The following is a 15,206-nucleotide window of genomic DNA, read 5'->3' as shown; positions in this document are numbered from 1 at the left end:
GCTTATAAAGTTTAAAAGATAATTTTGAGATTAAAACTTATAAAAATGTTTCAGTATTACATACAAATTTTTAAGTATATTATATAATTATTGTTACAACAAGAATCAGCACTATAATTATTAAACTAATTGAAATAATCATTAAATTAAATTAAATTAAATTCAAATTTAAGTAATTATAGTGATTTTTTTATTCATATCACTAAAAGTATATAATTATTTTTAAAATAAGATTAATATTAAAAATATAGTATAAGTATTAAGTTTTTTTTTGAAATGTATATGTTAAAATATTTTGAATCTTTAAAAAATAATAGAACCTAATATATAAATAATATCAAAATATATAATGTATAAAAATAACAATTTTGAAATATCTTTCTATATGATAATACAATGTACAAAATCATATTAGAAAACATATCATAAAACAAAGATATCATAATTCCAATAATGTTACTTATTAACATCTAATCTTATAAAATCTAGTTTAATTTTGATTACATATGAATCTTAATGTTATTAAGGCAGCAATTATTTTCTTAAATAATATTTTCTTTATAATTTACGAATCCGATAATAATCAAAAAATTGATGATTTTTCAAAAAAATTTAATTTTTAAATTTGATTTCTTGTTTAATTTTATTATTAAAAATATGATATTATTAGAAATATTATAAAATGTTTAAATAATTGTTAATTAAAATTACATTGCTAGAATATTTTATAAATAAAAATATTTTCTTTTCTTATTCTAAAACAAAAGTATAACATTATTTATTTAAATGTTTAACAAAAATATTTTATATCATAAGATTTACTTTTTTAAATCTTTAGATACCAAATATATTTAAAAATATTTTAAATAAAATATAGTTATATACAATTAAACCAACAAAACGTACGTTGAAGTACAGCTACAATTAAATTATTATAAATTTAAATTTAAAAAATAATATAAAATTAAACTATTTTAAAACAAAACTTACATAATATTAGTAATTTACTATGAAAGATTAAAAATCACATGTAAATACATATATAAATACATATTTACTTACTATAAATATCTCTATAATATAGAAATAATATAAAAACTTATTTACTTCGAATCCAAGTTCAAGTAATCCTTTGATCATGATTCATGCGCAATCTATCGGCGTCTACAAGTATTATATGATTTATGATGGTACAAATTAGGAAATAAAAAAATAAACTTTAAAAATAAAAAATAAATTCTTTCATATCTTTCTATTTTTTCTTGATTATACTATCAATTATGAAAATACTCTGTTTTAATATTTATTTTATTTATTTATCTTATTTTTATGTTTTTTCTATTAATTTTTTTTTTTATAGAATTAATTGTTTCTGATTTACATTATTCTCTTCTTGTCTTATACTTAAGTATAATATAAACACATCACACAAGATTATACGTATAAATTTACATGTACGATACAAAATGCGCATTTATCAATGTAAATAATAACATAGTTATGAAATATGATATATCTTAAGATTTTTATCGATATATCATGATTATGCAATACTTACGATATAATTACAATAAGAAATATATATAAATCTAATGATTTATTTAATTTAGAAAATTAAAACCAATTATAAATTTTCATTAAAAAAAAAAAGAGAAAATAATAAATCACATTCTAATAAAGGAATAAAATATGATTTTAATTTGATTTTGATGAAATTATTTTTAAATAATATAATGATAATTTACAGGATTAATTAAAATACAATTTATCACATATAGAAATAGAATTTAAAGAAATTATTTAAGAAAAATTTTTTTGTTCTTTTTGTTTTTCGATATAAATATTATTATATTATTGAATAATATCACAGTTCATTCTTATGTAATATATTCATAAGTATATCTTCGATAAGTATATCTACAAAACTGTTTGTAAATTATATATTTTTTATTTGAACTAAATTTTTTGAATTAAATTTGAACTAGTTTTTTATGCTTTAGATACTTTATTCTAAAAATAAATTTATTATTGAAAAAAAAAAATTTTTTATAATCTGGGGATAAAATAAAATCGCAAATTTTTATCGAAAACTTATCATATTATCGATTGATGATTAAATATATTAAGAATACATATCGTCAAAAACAGAAATTTGCCAATGTCATTACAAAAAAGATACTTAAAAATACTTACATTGTTTTAATAAAAAAAAATTCTATATCTAATTCTATATCTAATTCTAAACTCTGATATAAAAAAATATGAAGATATAAAAGGAATGCAAGAATTTTGAAAATATTTTGGATCACACTATTAGAAAAATATATATACTGATTTTATTGAGCTCAGGAATTTTCTAAGATTATAGACATATATATTTATGTTCTTAATGCATTATAGGAAAAAGATTAGTGATATTTGTAAGATAGATAATAACAATTATACAAGTCATGGACAATGATTATTAACATCAAGTCGAGATTTACTTCTCAATTATATAGCAATTATTACGCAGCAGTTTTTATTCAATTTCTCGTAAACAATAAATTTATCATAAAACACAGCTATTATATGAATGATAAGTAAAATTTATTTCCCGCAAATTGTATTCATCGAATTCATTAATATATATGTATCGTTATGTTAAATGCTGATATTATATTTTTATTTTATTTTTCTTTCTTGAATTTATAGAATAATTATTTGCTGCAGAAAAGATACGTAACAGATATATACACGAATGTTCTCATGTAAACATTACTCTACAGATCCATCTTTTTTGGATACAAACGAAAATAATATCGATAATAATAATTATAATAATTTAATTCGTTTTAAATTGTTTAAAAATTAGAATAAAATGTATATATATATGTTTATATGAATATATGTATTTATCTAGAATTCAGAATTTTACTGAAAATAGAGGTCGCTATCATCGTCGTTGGCTACATCAAGGACATTGACTATATATAATCTGACTCATATTAATGTAACCAATTGGAAGAAAACTTATCATTAGTCTCTATCTGACGTTCAGTCGTGAAAGACATCTCAAATAGATCTGAGACTTTTTTAAAATTTCATTTTTTTTTGTTATAAATATCTCTTCAAGTGAGTATATTTTGAATTGTAAATAAAGTACTACTTCTATAAATGTATTATTATTAATTATTGATATAGATTAATTAAGAAATTCAAAAAAAAAATGATGCAAAATTTTTAAGTTAATGAAATTGTATATAAACATTAAGGTAGCGTTCATAACGGAATAAATTAAAGAAATCTTTAAATATGAATAATATTTAAAGATTATTTAAATATGATCTTTTTTCTTTTATTAATTTTGTTTTCAAATAATATATATTTGTCATATCATTTATTCATTTTAATTAATTCTGTTCTTTAATAATTTTAAAATTTTCAAAAATACAATAAATAAAATAGTAAAATGAAATAAAATAATTTTTAATTTCTTTCATCGTGTAAATGAATGATGATATAAATGAAATAAAATTGTATCAAAAAGTCATTTCAATGAGATTACATGTTTATGAGCATATAAAAATTATTTAAGATATATTACATAAAATCAATTCTAAATTAAAATTTTTTTTATTTTAATTATTTATCTCTTAAATATTCATTAAGTAAATAAATAAACTCATAAATAAATAAATTGATATTGAAATAAAAAATAATTTTTCTTCTTTTGAATTAATATTAAAATAATATTAATTTAAAAAATTTTTTTTTAATTTTTTAATTCTCATTCTTGCTTATATATTTGCAATGATCAACTTCATATTTAAACTTACATACTATTATATATATTATTAAAATTACTGTATTAATTGATTTTTATTATTATTATGGAATAGAGGAAAATTGATATAACATGGATTACTTCCAAATTCTCTGCGCCATAAGCATGGTGATTCTCACGATTTACTATTATTATTCATCAAAATATGCTTTTTGGAAAAATCGTGGTATATCTGGACCAAAACCTACAATATTTTTTGGCAATTTTGCGAATTCCGTGATAAAAAAAAGGTCAATATCTGAAACTGTTAAAAAGTGGTACGACGATTATAAACATGAATCAGTTTCTGGGATATTCGAAGGAATGACTCCAGTTCTTATCGTTAACGATTTAGATATGATAAAGGATGTTCTCATCAGAGATTTTTCATTATTTGTGGATCGAGGATTTCATATTTTTCCGAAGGTATTTCAAAATTTCAATTCATAGAATTTTTATATCCCCAAATAAGTATCTGATTTTTATAACAGTAATAAATTAATGTCATTAAAAAAATTTAAGTTTGATTTTCACAATTATAAGAAAAAACTTTTTTTAAAAAAATTTAGTTTAAAATATACTTAAATTTTATGTTAATTCTTTTTTTTTTTGTAAATAGATAGAACCATTGACGCAACATCTCTTCTTGTTGGAAGCTGAAAGATGGCGACCAATGCGAATGAAACTTTCACCGATATTCACATCCGGAAAACTGAAAGAGATGTTCTCCCTTATAGTGGAAAGCGCGGGAAATTTAGAGAAATATTTGGACGATGTGATAAAAAAGAACGAAATAGTGGAATGCCGTGATTTAGCTGCAAAATTTACGACCGACGTTATCGGCAGCTGCGCTTTTGGGATTAACACAAATTCCCTTTTGGATGAGGATAGTGAATTTCGTAGAATGGGCAAAAAGATTTTTTCACCTACTTTGAAATTGATGATTGGAAATACTTGTAAAGTACTTTTTCCATCTTTGTACGAAGTAATCGGTAATATGTTTACAATGAAAGACGTCGATGAATTTTTTATAAATTTGGTCAGTGATACAATGAAATATAGAAAGGATAACAATATAATTCGATCAGATTTTATTAATATGCTCATGCAACTGAAAGAACATCCAGAGAAAATGGACAATATTGGTAAGTATGTATTAATATAAATTCGTCAAAGAAGAATCTTTGAAGAATCGATTCTAGAAATTAAAAACTGATATGTAAAATTGATATTTATGTATATCAACTTTTGTGATTGTCTTCGTTTCTAAAATAGAGAATAATTGTAAAGTATATTCTAGTATTATCAAGTATTATCGATTCAAAATCAAATTCCATCACACATTCTAGATTCTAAATAATTATTGTGTATACTGTGTGGAAATATCAAACTTAATTAACAATAATGAAAATAATTATTTATTATAATATCACAAAATTTAATAGCAATAGGTTCGTGTCAAAAAATTTATAGTATCCACATTTTATTATATTTTACAGAATTAACAGATACTTTGTTAACTGCGCAAGCAGTCGTCTTCTTCGTTGCCGGATTTGAAACTTCTTCATCGACGATGGCATTTAGTCTTTATGAGTTAGCTCAAAATCAAGAAATACAAGATAAATTACGGCAAGAAATTAGAAAAATGGACGAGAAAAATAACGGAGTATTGACATATACGGATATCAAAGAAATGAAATATTTGGATAAGGTATTTAAAGGTAATTTTAAGGTATTTTAATCTATTAAATCTATCTGAAAGAAAAAGACTTAAAAAAATTTTTTTAAGTAAATTCTATTCCCATTAAATTAAAAAATTATTTGTATATTTTGTATAAGTATATTTGAAATCAATTTGAATCGAATAAATATTAATATATTACAATTTAGCTTTTTCTTTACAGAAACCTTAAGGAAATATCCAATATTGTCGATGTTATCCAGAAAAGCGATGGAAAATTATACATTTAAAGGTACTAAAATTACAATACCAAAGGGCACGAAGTTATGGGTGCCAGTATATGGTATTCAACATGATCCAAATATTTATCCGAAACCTGAAGTATTCGATCCCGAAAGATTCGAGGATGATGCTGTCGCTGACAGACATCCTATGAGTTATTTGCCATTTGGCGATGGGCCAAGAAATTGCATCGGTATGTTTTTTAATCTATCCACATTAAATCGAACAATTTTCTTATTTTTATTATTATTGATTATATATCTCGTAAGATGACACATAATTTGTAATATTTATATGCAAATTAAATGCAATTTCGTAAATTTTAAAAATTGTTTTCAGGTGCTCGTTTTGCGCATTATCAAAGCAAAGTTGGTCTTACGACAATTCTTCGCAATCACAAAGTTAATGTTTGTGAAAAAACCACGATTCCCTTCAAATCTGATGAACGTAGCTTTTTATTGGCGTTAAAAGGAGGAGTGTACTTAAAAATAACTAAGATTTAATGTTATATATAAAAAATAATTATTATTATATAATAATATTCATTTTTTTATTAACTAAATAAGTATTTGATCTCAATTTCAAACTATAATATATACATTTTAAATATTAATTATTATTAATTCAAATATTAAATTATTATTTATAAATATAATTGTTATTATTTTTTAATTTTTTTAAAAATATTTTTTGTTTTTATTATGTATATAAAATTTTAATTCTTAATTAATATTGTTAATATATATATAATATGATCGATTTATAATAATTTATCATTTTAATAAAAAAATAATTTAAAAAAAATTACACCATGAATTTATAAAAATAATTGAAAAAACAATAATTATACTTATTTTTTTATATTATTTTATATATATTTGAATGTTTTATATTTTAATTAATTTTGTTTTTCTTAATTTTCTTTATTTCCTTATTCTTATTCTTATCTTTTCAGTTCCTTTCAATTATTTTTTTATTTATATAATAATATAGAATATAATATTAAAAGAATAATTAAATATTAAAAAATAATTTATCAATTATATTATATATTTACATTATATTATATAGATACAATATGAATGAACGTTTCAAGTACATATTAGTTCGTCTAGTCTCGTCCTTTCTGTCTTCACCACTAGAGGGACAAATGCATGAACGTCTTCTCACAAATATTAACTTGTCTGAATTTCTATATAATAGTCTTAGCGTGTGTAGAACCTAGTATTATTTATCTTGGAGTAAGTTAGGAGATATTGAACATTGTAATAAGTTAAATATTTATTAATGGTTATTTTGTAGTATTTTTTTATTTTTTATTTGTTTATATTTTTTAATGTTATTTGTAATATTTTTTGTATTTTTTTTTAATGTTCTATAGTATATTTAATGTTTTTGTATTATGAAATAATTCATAAGTAATAAACGATTAATGTTTATTATGAAAAAAAAAATAAACAAAGAAAGATACAAAGAGTTTTTTTACTATTTTCATCTCTAAAAGTTAAAAGTTTTTAAAATTTTTAAATGATCACGTAGAAGGTCACTAATGACTAATAAAACAATTAATCTCCTTTATGCGATAGTTGAATATGTATGAATTAAGATGGATTGCGATTGAAACTATGTGTAAAAAAATATGTGGCAAGATTGCAACTAATCAAATCTGTATTTTTTAATCTTACGTTTTCTTTCCAGTTTTATATCCAGAATTGTATATAGACTACAAATGTATAATCTTCTGACAAATTAATGGTAAATATCTTTCTTCTTCCTATCATTACATTCAATTTTAATATGAAAGATTATAAATCACTAATATTAATCTATAAATAATATCATTAACTTAATCGATTTAATAATTGAAAAATTAAGATCTAGTTAAGTTAAGTAAATAATTTTTTGCACAGTTTATCTTACACTTATTTATATAATCAAACTAATATTTATATAGGAAAGCTAAATTAATATGATAAATTATAAATTTATGGATTCTACTTCTTATTTAACTAAATTAGTTTAACGAAATACAATTACTTTTTTAGTTTTTATGAATATATTTAATTTATGAATATAAAATTCAGTTTATTTATTTTTTGAATATGATTGAAAATAATATTACAAAAATACATTGTAAAAATTTACAAAAATAAGATATTCTTTTTTATATAAAAAAGTGAGTTTTTTTATTAGTGTAAAATATTTTTTTTTATTTTTAAAAAATAAAATAATAGTTATACTAAATATTGAACTAAAATTGAATTGAAAATATAAGTGATATATAAAAATATATATCAATCAAAAATATTCTCTATAGCGATTGGTATATAATAAAATTCTTAGAAATTAAAGAAAAAATAAAAGATATTATACACAAAAAAACAAAAAATACTATATCGAATTATAAATTTATTCCAACTCTCTGATGTAAATTTTCTTAAATTAAAAAAGAATATTGGCCAATTGATCTCAAATGAAGTAGAGAAATTTTCTTCAATGGAAAAGCCATCATTATATAAAGGATTCTCTATAGATTCTACATTATTATATCAATTTATATAAAAGTTTTATTTATTGATATATTTAACTAATTAATAATTTAACACTAAAACCCATATCTCTCTGTAATCTTATTAAATAAATATAATAAGTATCAATATTTGATTTGTCATGTAGTACAAGTGGGAATTAGAAAAAAATAAAAAAGAAAACAGATCATAATTGATATAACTGAATACGAGTATTTTATTTTATCGCGAAATCACCAACTCAGCAGAATCGTTTTATATTTCATCGTAGCAGGATCTCGAAATAAAAGAAATTGATCTCTCCATTTAAAGAAATTGTAACAATTACGTTATTGTGATTTTATTTTTATTCTGAGATAAGTTAGTTATTTACATAATTAGTTATTTAATTTAACAAAAATTTTTCGAAAAATTAATTGGATAATAACGTTTGTTTTTTTTTATTTCAATGAAAGTCGAATGTTATTTTAATTGAACGTATATATTGTACATATTTTATGCATCTACTCATTATTTATTATTCTTTACAAATCAGCACCTATACAAGCAAAATTTAAAAAAATATTAACGACTTTTTCAATCACGAGAATTGAGATTTGACTAATTGATCTTTTATAATTTATTTTATTATTGTATTTATTTAGAAAGTTTGATACAATATGGATTATTTTCAACTTCTCTGCACCATTGGAGCGTTATTGTTCGCGATTTATTATTACTTCACTTTAACCTTTGACACATGGAAGAATCGTGGCATACCTGGACCAAAACCTATGATCTTTTTTGGTAATTTCCAAGAAGTTATCTTCAAAAAAATATCACTGGCCGAAAAAACAAAACAATTATATCAAGAATACAAAAACGAGTTAGTTTTTGGAGTATTTCAAGGAAGATCTCCTATTCTTGTTGTTAACGATTTGGATATGATCAAGGATGTTCTCATCAGAGATTTCAGCTTATTCGCGGATCGAGGAATTCATGTAAATCCTAAGGTATTCATAATTTTATTATTATAAAATAGATATATATAAATCCTAAGGTATTCCTATATACATATAGGAATTCAATTTTTTCAAGAATATCAGAATATTCGTGCACTTTGTAAATTATGCACGAGATAAAAAAAATTTAATCGCATAAAATAATTTAAAATAAAATGAAGAAAGATAAAAACTTGGGATAATTTAATTTAAAGGTAGAACCAATATTTCAAACTCTCTTCGCATTGGAATCTAAAACATGGCGACCATTGAGAACGAAACTCTCTCCAGTATTTACATCAGGCAAATTAAAGGATATGTTCCCTCTTATACTGGATTGCGCAAAAAATTTAGAGGAATACGTGGAAAAAGTAAGAAAGAGCGGAGAACCGGTGGACTGTCGTGATATGGCTGCAAAATTCACGACCGACGTAATTGGCAGCTGCGCGTTCGGAGTGTGCATGAATTCTCTTTCGCCCGAAGGAAGCGAATTTCGTCGAATGGGGGAAGAACTTGGCAAATTCAGCTTCAAACGCTTAGCCAGAGATTTTACCAGGCTATATATGCCATTTTTGTTCGATATAATTGGTGGTTACTTACAATCGCACGAAATTAACAACTTCTTTATAAATCTGATCCGTGACTCGATCAAATACAGACAGGAGAATAACGTATTCAGGCCAGATTTTGTCAACACGTTGAAAGAACTAAAGGAACATCCAGAAAAATTAGAAAATATTGGTAAGTACGTTAAAAATCTAAAGGAAAAAATCTTGAAAATGTAATTTTTTTGTTTATTTCCATATTTCCATATTAATGCGAGAAAAATTAATATTGTCGGTTATTTAAAAATAAAGATGAACGTAATGAATATTTATATTTTTAAAACGTTTTATTGAAATGAACATCTATTGTTGAATTTTTGATTATTCAAATTTTATTATGACTTTAAATCGTATATTTTCCAATTTATAGTCGATTTGAAAAATATGCAATAAATTATATATATGTAATTATATTAATATGTAATATTAATTGTAAATTTGTAACATCAAATATTTTATAGAATTAACCGATGCGCTTCTCACTTCGCAAGCACTCGTCTTCTTCCTCGCTGGATTTGAAACATCTTCGACAACCATTTCGAATGCTCTCTACGAGTTAGCTCAAAATCAGGAAATGCAAGATAAATTACGAGAAGAAATAAAAGAAGTTTGCAAGAATAATGACGGAGCATTTTCATATACAGATGTGAAAGAAATGAAGTATTTGGACAAGGTGTTTAAAGGTGTGTAAACAGTCTTAAATTGTATTAATTGTATTATTAATTATTTTTTAAAATAATCTGGTTAAAATAGAAAATAATTCAAGTAAACTAAACATTAATAATAATAAATAAATTATTGATGATATATTTGATATTTATAAAGATATGGATACCAGAATATTTATTTTTGTAATTATTTATTACATCACATATATAGAAATATAATATTAATATAATATAATATAATATATAAAAATATATAATATTAATATATAGAAACTTTATAGATGAAATTAATGTTATAACAATAAACAAATATTAATATCCTAACAGAAACATTGAGAAAGTATCCAGTATTGTCGGTACTAAGCAGACAAGCGATGGAAAATTATACGTTTAAAGATACTAAAATTAAAATATCGAAGGGGACAAAGATATGGATACCAGTATATGGAATTCAACATGATCCAAATATTTATCCGGAACCTGAAGTATTCGATCCCGAAAGATTTGAGGATGATGCTGTCGCTAACAGACATCCTATGAGTTATTTGCCATTTGGCGATGGACCAAGAAATTGTATCGGTATGTTTTTTAATCTATACACATTAAATCGAACAATTTTGTTACTTTTATTATTATTGATTATATATCTCGTCAGATGATACATAATTTGTAATATTTATATGCAAATTAAATGCAATTTCCGACAATTTCATAAACTTTAATAATTGTTTTAAAATTATTTTCAGGTGCTCGTTTTGCGCATTATCAAAGCAAGATAGGTCTTATCACGATTCTGCGTGATCATAAAGTTGAAGTTTGCGCGAAAACATTGATACCGTATAAATCCGAACCGCGAAATATCTTGATGATACCAAAAGGAGGAAAAATAGAGTTGAAAATAACGAAAGTTTAATTATTAACATATTCTATATTTATTTTAATTTTTATGTTTTTTTAATATTTTTTAATATTTTTATGCTATTAATATTTTATTATATTTTATTTATATTTTAATGTTTAGTTTTGGAAAGAGATATTTTTTAAAAAAAATGTTCAACAAAAAATATTTTTACAATCTAATTGGGAGATATTAATTCGCATAATTAATATTAAAACAAATGTTTGTATTTTTCATCTCGTTTTGTATTTGCTAGAAAGTTCTTAGAAAAAAATCTTTTTCGAAAAATAAGTAGAAATATATAAATCACTATAAGTCTATTTCGTATAATTTTTATATAAATTATATAATACTAATAATTATAATATAATATACTAATTATTACTAAACTTATATAATTAACATTATAATTATATATATATAGAGAGAGAGAGAAAAAAAATAAGAAAAATATATTTTGTAATTTTTATAAAATATATTGATAATATTGTACGTTGATATGCCTCATATGATTTCGATACAACAAATTATAATACAATTATAAAAATAATAAGTCTTTATAAAATAAGATATACGACATAATATTTCACATAATTTAAATGTAACATAAAACAATTATTTTATTAAACAATAAATAACAATACATAAATATAATTATTTTTTAGAATTTTAAATTATTTTGTATTTTTTTATTAAGTTTTATAATTTTTTTAAATTGACTTTTAAAATAAAAAATTAAATATTGTGAAAAATTACAAATTTGTATTAAGCAATGCAAAACAACGAGAAAATATATATATATTAAAATGAATTTAATTTATTAATTCACAATTTATATTTTTAATGAATTTAAATAATAAAATAAATATATATATTATATAATAATATGTAATAAAGATTAATATATCTAGTTCAAATGTTACATAATCTATTTATCAAGTCATATTTACTTTTATAATTATTTATTACATCACATATAGAAATTTATAATATTAATATATAAAAATATAATATTAATATAATATAATATAATATATAGAAATATAATAATGTAATATTAATGTAATATTAATAATGTAATATAAATGTAATATTAATACATAGAAATTTTGTCAGATTATAAAATAAGAATAAAAAATAGGATAAGTATTTCTCATTCTTGAAATCTTATCGAAATACTTATCAATAACTTAGTAGAATTTCAATAGATCAGTGTTTGAAATTGGAATAATAAGATATAGAATGTTCTATGTAGAAATATAGAATTTAGTAAATAATATTTCCGAAAATTCATGTGCGTTTTCTTGATAACAAATTTAATGAGCGTCATAAGACCATTCTATGATTACATCTTTTTTATTTTTTTAAAAACAGATAAAATATGCAAATATTATTATGAAATATGTGTGAATATTGAGAAATTTTTTAATTATCTCAATTCAATAATCAAAACATTATTTAAAATATGACGAATATTTTTTTCATCATGATTCATCATGATTCATTCCTGCATTTAATCATAGATTTTTTTATTTTTAATTTTAATTCTCCACTTTAACAACATATTAATATAATAAATCATTTCGAATAATATTATTCTTGCGAAATTAAACTTTGATATTCAAATTAAAAATTTAAACATTGAATAACAATGACAAAAATATAGTATAACCAACACAACTTTTATTCATTCTAGAACCCTTTATCAATTATTAATAATTGGGCTATTTTGCAATTCTATGAAGCCTCATTGCATTGGTTCTGGCTTTTTATTATTATCTATACATTTATCTTCAATTTTTGAAAAAATTCTGCAGTTGTTGGACAAAAACATTCCCCTTTACGGATTTCATGCTCTTGAAAAAATTGGAATTTATATTTATATATCTAAAGAAGTTTTATGATATATTTATAAACAACTCAATAATAGGAGAGAAGATCATCTACTCTCATTCTGAAAAATCCAAAAATTGATAATAAGATCAAGAACATGATAGAACAAAAAAAATACATTCATAATCCTATATTATAAATGTAAGCTTTCCTGTAATAAAGATAAAACGTACACTATCTGTGTTTGTATTATTCTATTATAACAATATAAATTGTATGTGTCTACACAGATGAAACAAATATCGATACATCTTCTCGATTTGAAACCAACAAGACGGCGTCCTCACAACAAAACTCATATTGTTCTCATCCGAAAGATTAAAAGATATATCTAATTCTCGAATGTTCGAGAAAAAAGTAAATAAAATAAAGCCGAAAAGAAAGAGCTCATTTATATTCGCGAGATAACGCGAAATATACGAATAAACGCGAATAAACGATGGATATGATTGGAAATGAGCGCTTCGTCGAACGAAGAGAGCCAATGTTAATCAAGTCGATAAATAAAGTTTGGCATGAGTTTAGAAAATATAATACGCCTAAAACTCGAAAAAATAGAGATCGAATTTGTATCATTTGTTGTTGGGTTATAACACGGCCAACATGAAATTTCTACCTACATTTTTCATCAAAATTGTCACGAACACCATGAATTACAGAAAAAAGGAATACAAGGTTGACTTTATCAACATGCTGATGGAACTTTGTGACAAAGATATCGATAAGTTTATAGTAAAATTAGTATTTGTTAAACGTAACAAATTTTATGGGATATTTTATAAGAATAATGTGAAGGAAAAATATAAAGAAAAATAAAATATCAGAAGTTGGAATGGTTCGATTTTATAATTAATACAATTGAATTATTTATCTTTGATTTAACAAAGACACTATCTATAATTGCGTAAGTAATTTTCTTATTTTCTTCTGTTCGAAAATAATCGTTATTCATCAATACATATAAGCAATGCTCTTTACGCATGAATTAGAATATTCAATGAATATTGAAAATGAATTAAGCGAGGCACGAGAACATAGTGTCAAACACAATGGGGAATCGAAGTATTAAAATATTAAAAAAATACTTGGAATAGTTGAACAAAATACTTTGAAAGATAATAATTTTTATTTCTAACTTAATTGATTATTAAGTCGAAATATTATTAAAATAAATAAAAATTTATCACAATGCATGTGATATGATAGATTATCAAGACTAATTTGTTTTTCGTTGTGTCGCATGCACGATTATTTTATAAAAAAAATAGTTAATCGATATGAGTAATGTAAGTTCGATATAAGATTGTTTTTAAATAATAATAGACTATATATATATTACATTGTGCTAATTTTCTTTTCTTTAAATTTTGCGAAAATTATTATATAACGAAATTAATATAATTCAACATCATGTGCTGTTGCTGAAAAATATGTCATTTAATTTATTTTCGCAGAAACAACAACGAAATATCCACCAATAAAGTAAAAAGAAAATCAATTTTCGAATACACATTTAGAATTAATGTATGTACGATTCATCGTGATCCTTATATTTATCCAGATGCTGACAAGTTTAATTGAAAATTTCATTCAAGAAGCGATTGAAGCTCGATATCTAATATAAAATGCACTATTTGTCATTTAGTGACGAATCAAGAAATTGTATCGATATGTATTATTATATATATATTTTTCTATTGTTTTTATATGTATATATTTTTATTTAAAGATTATCAAAATTATCGAAGGAAAAGAAAAAAAATATATATATTTTTAATTTGATATCGCTTTCATAAATTGAATATATTATTTTTACAGGATTTTTTATCGTAAAGTCAAATTTTTTATATAAAAAAAAATAGATAT

The 15,206-nt window shown here is 21.9% G+C and overlaps 2 protein-coding genes across 4 annotated transcripts; both read left to right on the top strand.

Moving 5' to 3' along the window:
* The first annotated feature begins 3,010 nt into the window (after nt 1-3,010).
* Nucleotides 3,011-6,423, top strand: LOC122712185 (probable cytochrome P450 6a14). The gene is made up of 6 exons (XM_043931615.1): nt 3,011-3,114; nt 3,882-4,231; nt 4,425-4,950; nt 5,305-5,526; nt 5,710-5,961; nt 6,108-6,423. Exons 2-6 carry the CDS (start codon nt 3,899-3,901, stop codon nt 6,269-6,271), a joined length of 1,497 nt encoding a protein of 498 aa, XP_043787550.1. The 5' UTR covers nt 3,011-3,114; nt 3,882-3,898; the 3' UTR covers nt 6,272-6,423.
* A 592-nt stretch (nt 6,424-7,015) lies between these two features.
* On the top strand, nt 7,016-11,765 carry LOC122712184 (probable cytochrome P450 6a14). Of its 3 annotated transcripts, XM_043931612.1 has the most exons (7): nt 7,016-7,033; nt 7,467-7,523; nt 8,941-9,288; nt 9,492-10,017; nt 10,343-10,564; nt 10,877-11,128; nt 11,296-11,764. In XM_043931612.1, exons 3-7 carry the CDS (start codon nt 8,956-8,958, stop codon nt 11,460-11,462), a joined length of 1,500 nt encoding a protein of 499 aa, XP_043787547.1. In that variant the 5' UTR covers nt 7,016-7,033; nt 7,467-7,523; nt 8,941-8,955; the 3' UTR covers nt 11,463-11,764. The 3 variants fall into 3 exon arrangements, with proteins under 3 accessions (XP_043787547.1, XP_043787546.1, XP_043787549.1); XM_043931611.1 differs by lacking the exon at nt 7,016-7,033 and having other exon boundaries at nt 7,294-7,523; XM_043931614.1 differs by lacking the exons at nt 7,016-7,033; nt 7,467-7,523 and adding an exon at nt 8,615-8,656 and having other exon boundaries at nt 11,296-11,765.
* The last annotated feature ends 3,441 nt before the right edge of the window (nt 11,766-15,206 follow it).

The sequence above is a fragment of the Apis laboriosa genome, unplaced genomic scaffold, assembly GCF_014066325.1.
Source record: "Apis laboriosa isolate Shangri-la unplaced genomic scaffold, ASM1406632v1 scaffold19_cov150, whole genome shotgun sequence".
Taxonomy (NCBI): Eukaryota; Metazoa; Arthropoda; class Insecta; order Hymenoptera; family Apidae; genus Apis; species Apis laboriosa.
The sequence above is the reverse complement of the archived record's forward strand: the minus strand, read 5'-3'. Positions and strand labels throughout refer to the sequence as shown.